Source organism: Xenopus laevis, chromosome 1S (assembly GCF_017654675.1).
Source record: "Xenopus laevis strain J_2021 chromosome 1S, Xenopus_laevis_v10.1, whole genome shotgun sequence".
Taxonomy (NCBI): domain Eukaryota; kingdom Metazoa; phylum Chordata; class Amphibia; order Anura; family Pipidae; genus Xenopus; species Xenopus laevis.
Window position 1 is genome coordinate 22,292,984 of NC_054372.1, and position 15,578 is coordinate 22,308,561.

At 42.5% G+C, this 15,578-nt stretch overlaps 1 protein-coding gene across 1 annotated transcript in view; it reads left to right on the forward strand.

The window, feature by feature from the left end:
* Positions 1 to 3,605: 3,605 nt before the first annotated feature.
* stim2.S (stromal interaction molecule 2 S homeolog) overlaps positions 3,606 to 15,578 on the forward strand; it is a 65,731-nt gene continuing 53,758 nt past the window's right edge. The window contains exon 1 of the mRNA XM_018243083.2: positions 3,606 to 4,029. Coding sequence (XP_018098572.1) covers positions 3,792 to 4,029 — 238 coding nt within the window. The 5' untranslated portion in view covers positions 3,606 to 3,791. The remainder of the gene's footprint in view (positions 4,030 to 15,578) is intronic.

Sequence of the window (15,578 nt, forward strand, 5' to 3'; positions counted from 1 at the left end):
GGACAAACAATCCCTGTGTTGTTTAAAGGGTAAGGGTAGGGACACACTGGGCGATTTGGGGAGTTTTAGTCGCCTGGCGACTAATCGCCGCGACTTTTCTCCCCGAATGCCTCCCCTCGCTCTGCGCCTGGCTAAAATGAAAAATCGCCTGCGCTAATCACACGCGGCGATTCGTTTGAAACTTCGGGCGACTTCGGAAAACGAATCGCCGCGTGTGATTAGCGCAGGCGATTTTACATTTTAGCCAGGCGCAGAGCGAGGGGAGGCATTCGGGGAGAAAAGTCGCGGCGATTAGTCGCCAGGCGACTAAAACTCCCCAAATCGCCCAGTGTGTCCCTACCCTAAGGCATTTTTTAGTAGCAGTATGCACAAAATGTCTCTGTCTTAAATATATTGATAATGGGTTGAGTGCAGAGGACCTCTTGTAGTTGACTATATGTATTTTGTGGTCACACCCTCATTGCACCCCCGCCTAATGGTTTTAAAAAATAGTGGTGAGCACAACTTTCCCTTGTTTGTTATAGTTATACAGGAGCAGTGACCAGCTCCATGTTGTAGCTCCCACCCTTCCCAGCTATAGTCAGGTGATCCCACTGGTGTCTAATAAAAGGGCAGCCAAGTTTGGGAGTTTTACTTTGAAAGCAGCTAGTAAGTTGCAGGTAATACTTAGTCCCTTTGTAAAATGTATAATGAAGCAATAGAATTCTTAATGAATCAGATGAAAATTAAGCGTAGGACTGGCCAGATATGGGATGACTTTGACGTAGTTGGCCCGCTTAAATATATTGCAATATATGGACAAACAATCCCTGTGTTGTTTAAAGGGTAAGGCATTTTTTAGTAGCAGTATGCACAAAATGTCTCTGTCTTAAATATATTGATAATGGGTTGAGTGCAGAGGACCTCTTGTAGTTGACTATATACAGTATAGGCCTGGTACTGCCCTAGGCATCAGATCTGTGAGCACGCCTGTGTGACATCAGTGGATGCAATTGTACTTTCTACACTAGAAGACCCAAAATTGTGATGTAAAAATCTGAATTTTGGCTCTTTAAGTTTCGCCACCCCTGGTAACTTGTGGGCTTAGGGTTGCCATCTGTCCTGTTTTGACCCAGACAGCCTGCTTTTTTGAAGGGCTGTCCGGGTCAAAATTGCATGCCCAGTTTTCCAAATTAGAAAACAGGGCAGGATTCCCTATGACTGACAATGCGATTGGCCAAACGATGATCACCATATCATAACCCCGCCCCTCATGACTACGCCACAGCGCATCACGACTCCATTACATCATTGCCACACCCCCTGCCCAGAGTTAGGGCCAGAAGGTGGAAACCCTATGTGGATTGCAGCTGCCGTCTGATGCACTTGTCTAAGGGCAGCAGCTCCCCTTGTAAAAAAAATTTGAAACTGCAAATATTTCTTAACTTTTGTAGCCTTCTTGATACGGCAGATGAGATCATTGACATCATATTGGCTCCGAATATCCCCTGCTGCTGGCCAGTATAGTGAATTTGTCTCTGCACATAAGGGGAAATCTGGGAAAGTGCAGGTAGGATTCATATAGAAGATGCACACTGGCCCAGGCCACAGTATTAATGATCTGACTGACTGGGGGTGGGCAAAGGTGTCTTTTTGTTTACTTTCCCCCATTCTGGGTTTATGGGGCACATGCCAATGTTTTGCTAAATACATCCCCAGCATGCACTAGAATTGCTAATGTAGCTGCTGCATGGCCTTACTTACTGTGGTTTGGCACACAGCCAGTGAATTCAAGGCAAGGCTGGTCTATAGGGTTGTCAGGTTGTCAGTTTTCCAGCCAAATTGGGCTACTAATTTAAAGCCCAGGCCGGTTTTAAAAGTACAAACTAGCCAAGGTACGTATTTGGGCTACTTTTTTGGGCCTTTGGTTGGTTTGTACTTTGGAAACCAGCCAAAGTTTTTTCCTGCCCTAATGTGCAGAGCCTGCGTCTCCCAATAGGTAATGTAGTTGTTGTTTATCAATTTGCTAAAGTTTATTGTAAGACTGCAAAACCCAGCATGCAATTGTGTAGCGGTTGGGAGTTACCAGATTTTGGGCTCTGTACCCCAGTCTCCTGTCACTCTTAAGCATTCTCACATTTACCCGTGACTTTCCTCAATTTCAGACAATTTTGGGGCAAGAATCTACTGGTCACCTAAATGTCTGACCTGTTTTATCAACATTTATTGAAACTGTATGCGTATTAGGGCCTTATGGGGCCCCTAAATCTCCTGGGCCCCTCTCTGTAGTTACGCCCCTGATGACCCATTTTGCTTCATGGAAACATTTGTGAAACAGTGAACATTTATAAAAAAGGCATATTTTCACATATATTCATTTATTTTTTTGACTTTTTTTCACTGCACACATTGTGCTATTTTTGGGCTACGTTTGAAGTGCCTCTTGGCTAGTTTTGGGCTGGTTTTGTAGCTGACTTTGGCTGGTTTTAAAAATTAGAACTGGCAAATACTTTGCATTTCTGGGTTCCACACTGCAGCACCCACTACCCTGTAACCCTGCTGTGCCCTGGGACCGGGCCTGTTCTATCTAACCCCCATTACTGTGGTAGAAAAAGAAGAAAACTACACAAACTCCAATTCCAACATAGAACTACCACTTCTCCTGCAAATAATTCCCAGGCTTTTCCTCACATTGGGGCAAATTCACTAACCTGCGGAGTTTCGCTAGCGCAGCCTTTGCCAGGGCGACGCTAATTCACTAAAATCCGAAGTTGCGCTCAGGGAGGCGAAAGGTAGTGAAGTTGCGCCAGCGTCAATTCGTCAAGCAAAGCGAAGTTACGCTGGCAATGCCTAATTTGCATATGGCGCCAAGTTATAGTACAATGGACGTATATGTAGCAGCAAATACATTCCACTACACAAGCATGGGAAAGCTTCATAAAATAATATAGAGTTGTTATTTTCCCTTATAGATGTGCCCACTGTATAGTTTAGGTGTCATATGTTAGGAGATGTAGGGGGGGGGAAGGAGGGTACCCCCAAAAAAATTACGATCTTTTTCAGCCTATCACCCTTAAAAAAGTAAAAGACGCCAACTTCAACTTTTTTTTGAAGCAATTCCTATCTACTCTATTGCACTTCGCCTGGTCTAAGGGGGTGAAGTCAAGTCTGGCGCAAGAGATAACGTTTAGTAAAAGAATTTACGCCAGCGCCCGCTAGTATATCGGCGAAGTAACGAAATGACGTCACGCTGGCTAATTTACGCTAGTGTTAGCCACTTTGCGCTTTTGTGAATTTGCCCCATTGACACTTCCCAATTAATATAAGACTGAGCCTAAGCTCTAATAGTTACGTGTCAACATTTGCGCCAATAGGGTGAGAGACAGGACGCGACACAACACGCTGCGGTCCCTTTACTCTGACTTACTCATCAGTGATGTTGCTAATGGGGCCATAACGCGCCTGAGAATCACTTGCACTAACAAAACCTCTGAGAGAGCCCAGAGTAAACAGAACTTCAGCAACAGCTGGAAAGCTACTGACAGCCCCAACCTACGTCCAGCCGCCGCTGATGGACAATCCTATCTGTTGCTATTACTCAGCCGCTTCCCCACCCTCAGTGGGCGGAGCTTCGGCGTAACTCCTCCCGCGTACTGCGGCCTCCCCGCCTGCTGACGTGTGCGCGCCGCACTGGCCCCTGAGCGAGTGAGTGGAGCGCGCCGTGTCTCCCGGGTGGCTGTTCGAGTTATAACCCGGAGAGGGGCGAGAGGGCTCGGCCGGACCAACCTCGCGTTCCCTCGGGCTGGAATGTGATGGGTGTAGGGGGAGCGGCGATAGGGGCAGCCATGAGCGGGAGAAAGAAGAAGAGGAGACTGGTGCCAGCGCTGCCGCAATGGGTCTGTGTTTGTGCTGCGCCCGAAAACAAATCCCCCGGTGTGTGTCTGGCGCTGCTCCTGTCTGTGCTGCTGCTCCTGCCGCCCGTGTCCGTCTGTACCTTGTGTGAGGCCGGCGGCCCCCGCAGGAGGCGGGACACTCCTTCACTGCTCACAGGTAAGTACCGGCATCTGCCTGAGCGCAGCGTCACGTGATCAATGGACCTGGGAGCCTCAGTCCCACACTCACAGCAGACTAATAAGTGTCTGGGGTCCCACAGGCAGCACTCGGGCTTATAACAGTATAATGCGGACTACTTGCTTCTCTATTATACCCCTAAATATTAATATATATGTATGTGCAGTGTGCACCTTACATTACACCCCTCCACCTGTTACTGGAACATCTGCATATGGGAGTTGTAGTTGGAAACAGCTGACACAACTGCACAATGGACAATCCTGATCTGTACAAACTTGCCCCCCCCTGTATACCAGGGGCCACACTGTCCTGATACCATTGCCCAGTTTGCTCTACTCCCCCCATCCCCCCCCCCCTCTCTCTCTCTCTCTCTCTCTCTCTTTAAGTAGAACAGCAAAGGCTTTTCTCATTGGCCCCCAGAACCCTTAGAACTTTGCTTACTCATTCATTTTAGAAACCCCCCCCACTTGGGAGAACCGTTGGTCCTCCAGCTAAAGCAGCAACATTCACATGGGCTGTTGTGGGTTTCAACATCAGCTGGAGGGCTGCAGGATTCTCCTGCTATTCAAGCCCCAACCTTTCAGCAATGTCCAAGGCCCTTAGATCTCTACCTCCAGCCCTTTAGCAACACTCGTATGCCATTGGCAGTCATTGTTGAGTTACACTGGGAAGCATGTTTTGGCCATGCTTACGCCTTCCTCAGAGAGAAGCGCCTGATATCCATGGTACTTTGTTGGAAAGGCAATGCTGGAGGCCCTCCCTATACATCTCTAGCAAAGAATGATAGAGTTGGTTATTTCATAGCCTGTCCCAATTGAACCTTTGTTACTTACATTGCCTGGAGACCCTTTGTTTTTTTTTTTTTTGTTTTTTTTTTTTTTTTAACATTTATTTATAATTTTATTATTAATAAAAATGCAGTACAATAAACATGAATATTCATAGGAATCCATAACAGGATGATTGAGTTAAACAAATGATAATTAACAAAAAAAAAAAAAATAAAAAAAAAAAATATAAACATAACAAAAACTTGATTAAATGAGAATATATTAATGAGTTTCACTTGCTTGAAGTAGACTTATGTCCTTATAATGTAGAGTCCTGTGTTGGATTGGAACTATTAAAAATGGCTTGTATTTTAGATCTTTCTGTGTCATTTAGATTATTTAGAAATGTTTTCCATTTAGATGTGAATTTGGGAGACCCTTTGTTGAGTGGACATTGCTTTATGGCTCTTTGATGAGATTGACATTTTTGGCTTTTACTGAGAGCAGTGCCGGGCATTTCCGTGTTGCTTTTTTTTTTTTTTTTGCTGATAACCGATCACAGTGATGTAAAATAGGCTCTTTTGACATCCTCCATGAATGTATTAGAATGCTGCATATTGGCCATATTTATAAACCAGTGAATAATACAGGGCTCTTTGCTGATGCTTTTATACAGTTGCATTAAATACCCTGGCCACAACAGGGGACAAGTTTGGCTTGTATCCTCAAAGCTTCGTTATTAATGTTATTACAAGAATTCCCAGACCAGCCCTGTAGGATAAGCTGCAAGTCTCTAATTAAGGCAAGTCCTGTTTCTGTGAATAAGCACACTAGACATGACAAGTGCATTTTTAAAGGAGAACTAAAGAGGTAGGCCTGAACATTGTTTTGAGCTTCTGCACCAGCCCAAGGCACATGCTCTGTGCTGCTGTCACTTACTGAGTTTAGGGACTCGCTCACAATATACAGTACACAGTATACAGCTGATTAGTAATTTATACAAATAAGTATATGTCACTTCAGAAATCAGTGCAGTTAGCATCGGAATTTACAAATCATCCTTGTAGCATCAGCTTATATTGCAGGACAACCTCATTTTTCTGCTTGAATTGCAAGCTTAGCTTAGCTTCTCAACAGCTGCTTAGAGCCTGGATCATTGCTGCTATTGACAAACTGAAACTTTAGGCTGGTGCAGTAATTTCAGTATAGAAATGATGGCATTTTTAACCATTCATTTTTAGGATTTAGTTTTCCTTTAAGGAGCTTATATGTTTTCAAATGCTTGTTACAATAAGACCTCATAGTTTTTCAGAGGCAATGAATAAAGGGCGACTAGCTACTTCAGGTCATCATTTGTTAAATAAATCCTTAGTCTCTGACCTGCTGGCTCTAAGCTGAGAAGTCATTGTGGTTGAGGTTTAGGCAAGGTGACGGTTAGCATGTAAAAGGCTATAACCAGCTAGACAAGGTTTCAGTGGCCTAAGATGACAGTTTGCGTGTGGCTTTGGCCTAACTGAGATACTGAGAGGTCATTGTCATCTGCTTTACTGTATGTTGAGTGTATTGCAAGAGTCTATACAGAGTAGGGTTAGTTGGGTGCCCTGTTACTACCCAGGACATACACCCCTAATGATGCCCCTGGTTACTATGGTAAAAGGATAATGTCCTTGAAGTTTAAACAGAGTGAGAGGGCCATGCACATCAGTCCTTTCATTTTTGGATGGTCATTTTTTTTTTTTTTTGGTCAGTCCTTGATTTTGAGTAGGAATTGTCTTTGGCTGAGCTATCACCATAAGTAAAGGAGTGAGTTTTCCTTTACTACTACAGCTGCAAAATTGCCCCATGTGCAGTAACTCATAGCAGTCAGTCAGTCAAGGAGCTTTTATTGGTCCACTTATAATAATGAAACCAATTCTTTGGTTGGTCACTATGGATTTAGCTGGCAATTGGCACATTTCTTAAAGCGGCCATAGACATAACAATTATGACCTTTCCTGGAAAAGATCTTTCCAGGAAAGATCGTTCATTTCAAAACAGACATGTAGAGCAGAACCGTCCAATATACAGGTAGAAACAATAGAATTCTCTATCTGAAGATTACAGTGGCTGATGTTCAGGTGCTTGATCAAAAAGTTTCCGCTTAGCCAATCAAGGAGCTGACATATCCAAGCCTTCTGCCGATATCGATCGGCTTGTCTTCTGAAAATTAGTTCCGTACGATAATATTGGTGCGTGTATGGCCACCTATATAGGTATTGATCACATTTTCACTGAACTATATAGTTTGTGTGTGGGCCTGTAGTTCATTTGGTGCATTCTCATAAGGGTAGGACTACACGGATGTTTTTGGCGCGATACGATGCGCTGTGACAAAACACCGGCGTCAAATCGCATGCAACGGAAATAAGGTAAGAGAAATGTCGGATGAAGTCGCAGCGTTGATCCGACACGACTGACGGATGCAGGTGCAGTGTCTGCATACGACAGTCATGTCACGTCGGATCAACGATGCGACTTCATCTGACAATGCATTCACTTACTTTATTTCCGTCGCATGCGATTGGACGCTGGCATTTTGTCACATCGCGTCGAAAATATCTCTTTGTAGTCCTACCCTAAGAGTTGATTGCCAACAATAAAACTGGGTCTGATACTTATGAGCACATCAGGCTGGTATGGGCTGACACATCACAGGCAATTTATTGGTAAATAGATTGGTTTCCCGTCACTGTGCCTCTTTTAAACTAATGTCCCACGCAGAGACTTTTTTTTTCTGTTCCATCTCAACCACTTTGTTAGAGATCATTCTGTGTGATTATCCCATGGAATAGTACTGGGAGTATGGCACACACATGCAACTGTTTCTGAACACACAGCCTATTTTTTTTTTGTCAATCATGTTGCCCAGTAGCCATTACTGGGAGTGATTGGAAGCAGTCTGCAGCAATTCTGTAGTGACTTTTCTGTGGGGTTGATCCCATTGTGCTTGTGACATTGTCAGTAATGTAACCATCTGTTCATATGGGCTATTTTCCTTGATCTTTCTTTTTAGGATGTTTTGTGTGTAATGGAGCGATGTCTATTGCCGTTAACCTGCCTGAATGATTTTGGCTCCCCTCATTGTATTGAGATTGGTACTTACATTCGAATTGTTTGTACTCTACATTTGTGTTCTATTACTCTTGTCCGCTTCACTAAACATCCCTTTAATTCTCTACCATTCACACTGTTGCTATGGCCGGTTTGCAGTACTCCCCCCCCCCTTTTGTTTTATTTACTCCATTTAATCTATCTGCATGGTTACTGTTGTATTACTATTTACTACTGTTACTATATATTCAATTACTGTTACTATATATTCATGTATGCCATGTGACAAGTTTTGTCACCTTTTCTGGGAAAAAAATAGCCTTTCTTTCTTCTCCATAAATAAGATTGTCATCAAGCCCCATTTTCACTGACCACGGAACAACCCTACTAAAAAGATGCTTTCCACTTGGCATCAGACTTACATTAGAATACATTAGGCTGTGTTTGGTTGGTAGAATAGTTTGTACAGGTCTTCCAGAATCTTCCTCCCATTCCTTTTGGTCAAATGCAACACCGCACGCCATCTTTGGCCACATCAGTTCAGTTGCCCAGGAACCCCGGTGGTGATCCCTCTGAGCAGGATCATGTGCACTGGTGGTAGACCTGGTCCTGTGTTAACAGATTCGGAGAAAGGGCTTAATTCTGGCAACCCCATAATTCAGTTCAAGCTGGAGAATACTAATTAGAAAGGGAAGGGGGTTACAGGGCACCATTGTGGGAGCCCCATTAATTCAGCTCTGGTGGGGTATATTCATTAGAAAGAGAAGGGGATTCCAGGGCATAATTGTTGGACCCCTATTAATTCAGGTCAGGAGGGGGATTCTTTAATGAAAATTAAATTCATTACTGCAAGAAGATGCAAAATTGCTAAATGCCAGAGGGGGTGAATGTTTCTGTTTTCAGCTCCGCTTCCTTGGTGATGAGAGGGGTTTTCTTGTCTGGGTAAAAAGAAATTTAGAGCTCTGCGTCTTGGAAATCACGTCTGCGGGAGACTCCCCCCCCCCCCCCCCAATGCCAGCACCACACAAAATAAACAGCAATGCGGAATTTCCGAAAGCCAGAAAAGAAGTATCAGCCACACAAAGCAGGGGACTGTACTAGCATTTGTGTGTTTATTCAGTGATGATATTTAGCTCACCACCAGCAAGGAGAGAGGGGGTATTCTCATCTGCAGGTTGGCTGTGACATGGTGTCTGTAGATGACTGTAGGTTTAGCAGCAGCAGTGCTTTTTTCCCTTTGCAGTCTAAATTCTCTCTTATAAAGCAGTTTCTGAGATATATGTGTAATTCTTGCTCGAGACTGTCAGCATCCTCCTGCATTCATTGGAATAAGGATACTCGGTGAGCAAACCCGGGTTTAGGGTTGCCACCTTTTCTAGGAAAAAAATACCGGCTTTCCTATATAATTATCTTTTCTTCCTATTTATAACATTGGAATCAATCATAATTTAAAATTTTTTTTTAAAATCTAAAATAACGGCCAGGTGGAAACCCTACCCTGGTGGGGGGGGGGGATTAAAGGGATACTGTCACGGGAAAAATTTTTTTTTTCCAAAATGAATCAGTTAATAGTGTTGCTCCAGCAGAATTCTGCACTGAAATCCATTTCTCAAAAGAGCAAACAGATTTTTTTATATTCAATTTTGAAATCTGACATGGGGCTAGACATATTGTCAATTTCCCAGCTGCCCCAAGTCATGTGACTTGTGCTCTGATAAACTTCAATCACTCTTTACTGCTGTACTGCAAGTTAGAGCGATATCACCCCCTCCCATTTCCCCTCCAGCAGCCAAACAAAATAACAATGGGAAGGTAACCAGATAACAGCTCCCTAACACAAGATAACAGCTGCCTGGTAGATGTAAGAACAACACTCAATAGTAAAAACCCATGTCTCACTGAGACACATTCAGCTACATTGAGAAGGAAAAACAGCAGCCTGCCAGAAAGCATTTCTCTCCTAAAGTGCAGGCACAAGTCACATGACCAGGGGCAGCTGGGAAATTGACAAAATGTCTAGCCCCAAAATCTGTTTTCCCATGACAGTATCCCTTTAAGTAAGCTTTATCAGAAAGGTCTACATAAATACACTAGTTAACCCTCAAAGTAATGCTGCTCTAAGTCCTCTCTCAAAAGAAACACAGCATTTCTTTCCTTTTATTGTGTACACATGGGCTTCTGTATCGGATTAAACCTCCAGGGCAGGGCTTGAGCATGCTCAGTTTGCTCCTCTCCCCCTCCCTCCTCCCATCCCTGCTGTAATCTGAGCTCAGAGCTGAAAGTGAGCAGGGAGAGACTCAGGCAGGAAGTGATGTCACATCAAGCTTATATGGCAGCTTCTATCCTAAACAAACAGTCTAGAGCTGTTTACTCAGGTATGGTAAAGCATTCTGCAGAATAAATATAGCATTCTAGCTTGCACTATTGTGGCTAATCTGTTGGCAATAAACTGTTTTGGAGCTTTCCGTCTCCTTTAAACATGGTGAGCAAATAAAAAAAATAATGCCATTGTTCAGGCTTATTTTCTTTGGCGTCATTGAATAAAATAATGGCCCTGGAGGTATTTCATTGGAATTCATAAATATATCCATTGATTCTTTTCTTGCTTTCAGTATATGGTTAAAATACTAGATAATACATATAATAGCCTAGTTTGTAAGAATATCTGTAGCATCTGAAACATAAAGGATGACTGTAGAAAATCTTATTGAACTTCGAGGTTCTACTATATGGATTGTCATGAGCAGGCACTCGGCTCTCTACAGCATACTAGTCCTCTCAAGTGTTTGCCCAGTGTAAAATAATCCTCCTATTTGTTTCATATGTATGCTCCATAAAGTACATATCTATTTAATTCTAAGAAAACTCTTATGAAAGAGTGGGCTGTTACAGTGAAGAAAATTGCAGATCTGGTTGTGAGTGAAAGGGGCATTTTAAGACAAATTGAGTTTGGATGGGCCCAGTATGACAGGTGCAAGGTGGCTGGACAAATACTGAGGAGACAATAATAAGCAATGCTGGCCATTCTCTGAGTCTAAGCCTATTAAAGGGGTCCTCCAACCAAAATCATGTCTTTGTATAATGAAAGAAAATGTTGTTCCAAAGAACTTTTCAATTCTCATGAACTAAAACAGCTTAGTAGTTAAATATTTACTTGTCATTTTATTGCAACTGAAACCAGCACAGGGAGGAAGATCTCTTATCTGGAATTAGGAAAAAAAAAGGAAATATAATAGATTTTTTTTTTAAAATAGATGACCGTTCTCTATTTCAGATCTTTCTGAACAAGAAATCCCATACCTGTATTTGTTTATCCCTTTCTGTAACTGTGGGAATTAATCAGCTGCTTTTGCTATGTTGTTCGGGGGGGGGGGGGGGGCGCTAGGCATGTACCTCTTGCCTGACTTCTTACTTGCTCCTCGCCAGGGTGATGCTCATACCCCCCCCCCACCATATGAGTGTGGGGGGGGGCATTTGGGAGCCCTTTTCTTTGGGTGCCTCAGTGCTTGGCTTGATACTGTTATACTAAGATAATAGCATAGAGTTACTTAGTTTCAGATGTAATTGGCCAATCAAGGCAAGTAAGCATGTTATTTGTTATATATGTATAGGCCCCTGTTTGAATTGCTGTTTTTATATGTTGTTCTAATACACCAAAGCCATGAATATCTTGTAAATTATATCCTTCTAAACGGTGACTAGTGATGTCATCAATTATAAACGGTGAGTAGTGATGTAATTTTTGTCACATAACTCACTAAAACTATTGTATTAAATAAAGTACCCCTTGTTGGAAAATATGGGGATACTAGAAGTAACCTCGGAGTTCCATGACCTGTATAAAAGCACTCTGCTTTCGGCCTCTTGCTTTTATATGATCATGGAACTCCTATGTGACTTATAATATCCTTATATTTTACGATAGGGGGTACTTTATTCACTATATATACATGGTTACGTAATAAAAGTTTGCTATGTGTCTAGTTATCTATAGCAACTCATCAGCAGGAAGCATTTACTGGTCACTGTTTTAAAAGCAAACTTGTTTGCATATAGGTAATAAGCTGGCCAAACACAGAAAGATCTGCTCAATTGGCAAGGTCATCAAACAAGCAACCTTTCCATGAACTTGAGGTGGGCAATATCAGGCCGGTCCTATGGTTTGGCCCTAGGGCCAAATGATCAGATTGTATGATGATAGGGCAGACCATCAGGGCAAGCACCACTGCAAAGAGCTGATGCAGTCCTCTCCCTGAAGGGATTTTAAAACCCCTGAGGGATTCATACGTAGGCAGGTAAACTACTGACTTTTTCTGGAGGGGCATAATAGGTGATTATAGGACAAAAATGTCAGTTTCTCTAACAATAAAGTGAGTAAAGTTGCATCACAATTGCACTTGTAGTTTTAAAGTAGATGAGATTATGCGGTGTGTGTATCTTGGTGGTTTAGACCCTTGGGCAGGGAACACTTTATATTGCAGGTCAAAACTTTTAGTGGTAGTCTTTTTCCAGGGCAGATTTAGTTGCAGTTGCTCCATAGTTAAGACTTAGTGAAGTGATGGTTATTTCTGTTTTGGTTTAAGGGCTAATGGGCACATGTAAGGTGAGGGTGTGGTAATATTTCTGCACATATAAATATTTCTACTGCAGCCCTTGCGTCTTTTTCACTGTGGTTAAATGCTGAGTCTTCTAAAGTGCATGTCCTTGTCACCTTATGGCTGGTGCAGTACATTTTAGCAGAGATTCTCTCCATACACACTGGTGAAACGGTGATCTGCCAGCCTTTACTGTTGGCCGTAGGCCATTCCTGGAGATTGGCCAGACTGAACGTTAGAACGTTAATAGTTTGTGTGCCTGAATTGCTGCATCCTTGTGTCAGCTGTGAAGTTCTTTGGGTTGTTTTGCTGATATGCTCCCTGCTGTTTGAACCCCAAGACATGTTCAATGCTCCTCACCAGTGCAAGCAACATCAATGGGAAGATTTATCAAGAGTTCAAGATTTTTTATGACCAAACTGTCAAATTCGACTAGGGAATTGTTAAAATTCGATTCGGGTTTTTAAAAAAAATCAAATTAGATTTTCTCATTAGATTTCTCATACTCTGGCTCTTTATAAACCAAATTTTACTATTTGCCACCTCAAACCTACTTAATTGCTGTTTAAGTCAATGGGAGATGTCCTGGGATCTGTTTGGAGTGGTTTGCTGCGTTCCTGACATTCAAGTTTTTTTCTGAGAAAAACTCAAATATCGTTTGATCAAATTCATTTAAAAAAACCTCGAATTAATTAGAAATTTGCCCCTTGATAAATGGGCCTCCAAATGTGCCAAGTGGAGATCAATCATACACAATTCATAAAATCTTATAATGCTGAAGCATAAATGAGTAGTTTATGGGAAAGCGCTAGTCAAGTTTTGACCTACTTAGCTGACAGTTAGGAACTCTGCAGGTGGTGGTTTCAAAGACACCGTCCGGAGCTCTGAATTTTTAGGTCAGGAGCATATGGAGCGGATCATCTGCTTTCAAACACCTGCAATTTGTACATAGGTGGAGAAAAGCACATGGAGTGCCTGTCAGTGGGGCTGTAGGAAGGATGACCAAGGGTCCAGTTACTCCCATGAAAATGGAAATTTGTTAATTAGTTTTTATTTGTTCAGTGTGGGTGGGTGCTTTGGAGGCATCAGTATTTGTAGTCCCAAAACATAGAGTACTGCATGTGTTGGGCACCCAGGGGGCCCTGAGAGAGACATGTAGTTACGTCCGCTCACGTATGCAAGAAGAACAGTGTTTGGTGGGGTAGCCAGGAAGTCCTGAGCAGGAAAAGGTGTGTATAATTAGCAAGACTACTAATGGCCTTTCACTGGGGAGGACATTAAAGGAACAGCAACACCAGAAAATGAAAGTGTTTTAAAGGAATGACAATATAATGTAATGTTGCCCTGCACTGGTAAAACTGGCGAGTTTGCTTCAGAAATTCTACAATAATTTATATAAACAAGCTGCTGTGTAGCCATGGGGGCAGCCATTCAAGCACAGGATACACAGTAGATTACAAATAAGGTCTGAAGAGTCCCAGAGCTAATTTATCTGCTGTGTAACCTGTGCTTTTTCCCGCTTCAGCTTTAAATGGCTGCCCCCATGGCTACACAGCAGCTTGTTTATATCAACTATAGTAGAGTTTCTGAAGCAAACACATCAGTTTTACTGGTGCAGCACAACAGTAGATTATGGTTTCATTACTTTAGAAGATTAAAATTTTTTGGTATTAGTGTTTCTTTAACTTTTATTATGCTCTGTCAGTGGTCCCATTCTTTTCGGTATAGATTGTGAGCCTTGCTGTGTTATCTGAGTTTGTTTCTGCGGCATAGGAAGCTTTGCATATTCTGTTTTATGGTGTCATGCTCATAGCATTCAGCTGTGTTTACAGGTCCTGCCCTCATGGTGGCTGCAAGGGGACCTTCCGGGGGTTTTGCTTTTGTGAGACCTCCAGGTCTGATCCCATGGGAGCAGATTGAACATTTTTGTGCCTAAGGATCATGCTTTGGCTTGGTGAGGCATGATGGACCTTTTGCTGTGATAGGGCGGCTTAGCATATTGCAATGCAGACCTTATCAATTAATGGATTGCACTTGGCAGGGTTCCATGTTTAATTTTTCATTCATATAATTGTATTGTTACAGGAAGGGGAGGGAACATCCTGCTCTGCACTGACACATTCTTCCCAGGCTCTGAAGCCTCTCATGTCACATTTTGTGTAGCAACCGGACGGCAGGGTTTAAATAATGTGACCTGCCATTCTTCAACCAACGGCTGTGATATGAAACGCAGCATCTAAATAAGTACTTAATGACTGTACCCAATTACATGATCAAAAGCAACAGTAGCAAGTAATGCCATTTCCAATCACTTGGTAGACCTTTGATTGCTGCTGCTTTTTGCAGGATGTTCCCAACTTATAACTTATGTTGCCCAAAACAGTTTCTTTAGCACATTTCTTACAATGCACATTTCTAGTATGTACAGTTTGGGCTGCTGATTAACAATAAACAAATGAAACAAATATAAACAATAAAAATACTGGACTGTTAAAACAGCGTTAAGGTTTTAAAGGGAATCTACACCCAAACCATGAATTTATGTAAACTTTACTCTGGTAGTTGCCGTTTGCATTATTTTCCTATCTGTACTGGTAGCTTTCTTTGGTATAGTTTACTTTTTATCTGATACAAGTATGGGACCCGTTATCCAGAAAACTCCAAATTACATAAAGGCTGTCTCCTTAAGGTGGATCGTGTGTGGCGTGTGCCGACATCTTTCGCCCGGCGGAGATCGGTCGATCGGTCAGGTTTGATTTTGACCCGACCGATCCCGCCGGAGCTCATGGCACATCGTAATCTGATCGTTCGGCCATATGGCCGAACAATCAGATTACCCCCGATATAGCCATGCCTGTTAATGGCATATCGGGGAAAGATCCGCTCGTTTGGCAACATCGCCAAACGAGCGGATCTTTGCATCTATGGCCACCTTTAGACTCCATTATAATCAAATAATCTGATTTAAAAAAAAAAAAAAATGATTTCCCATGTCTCTGTAATAATAAAACAGTAGCTTGTACTTGATCCAAACTAAGATATAATTAATCCTTATTGGAAGCAAAATCAG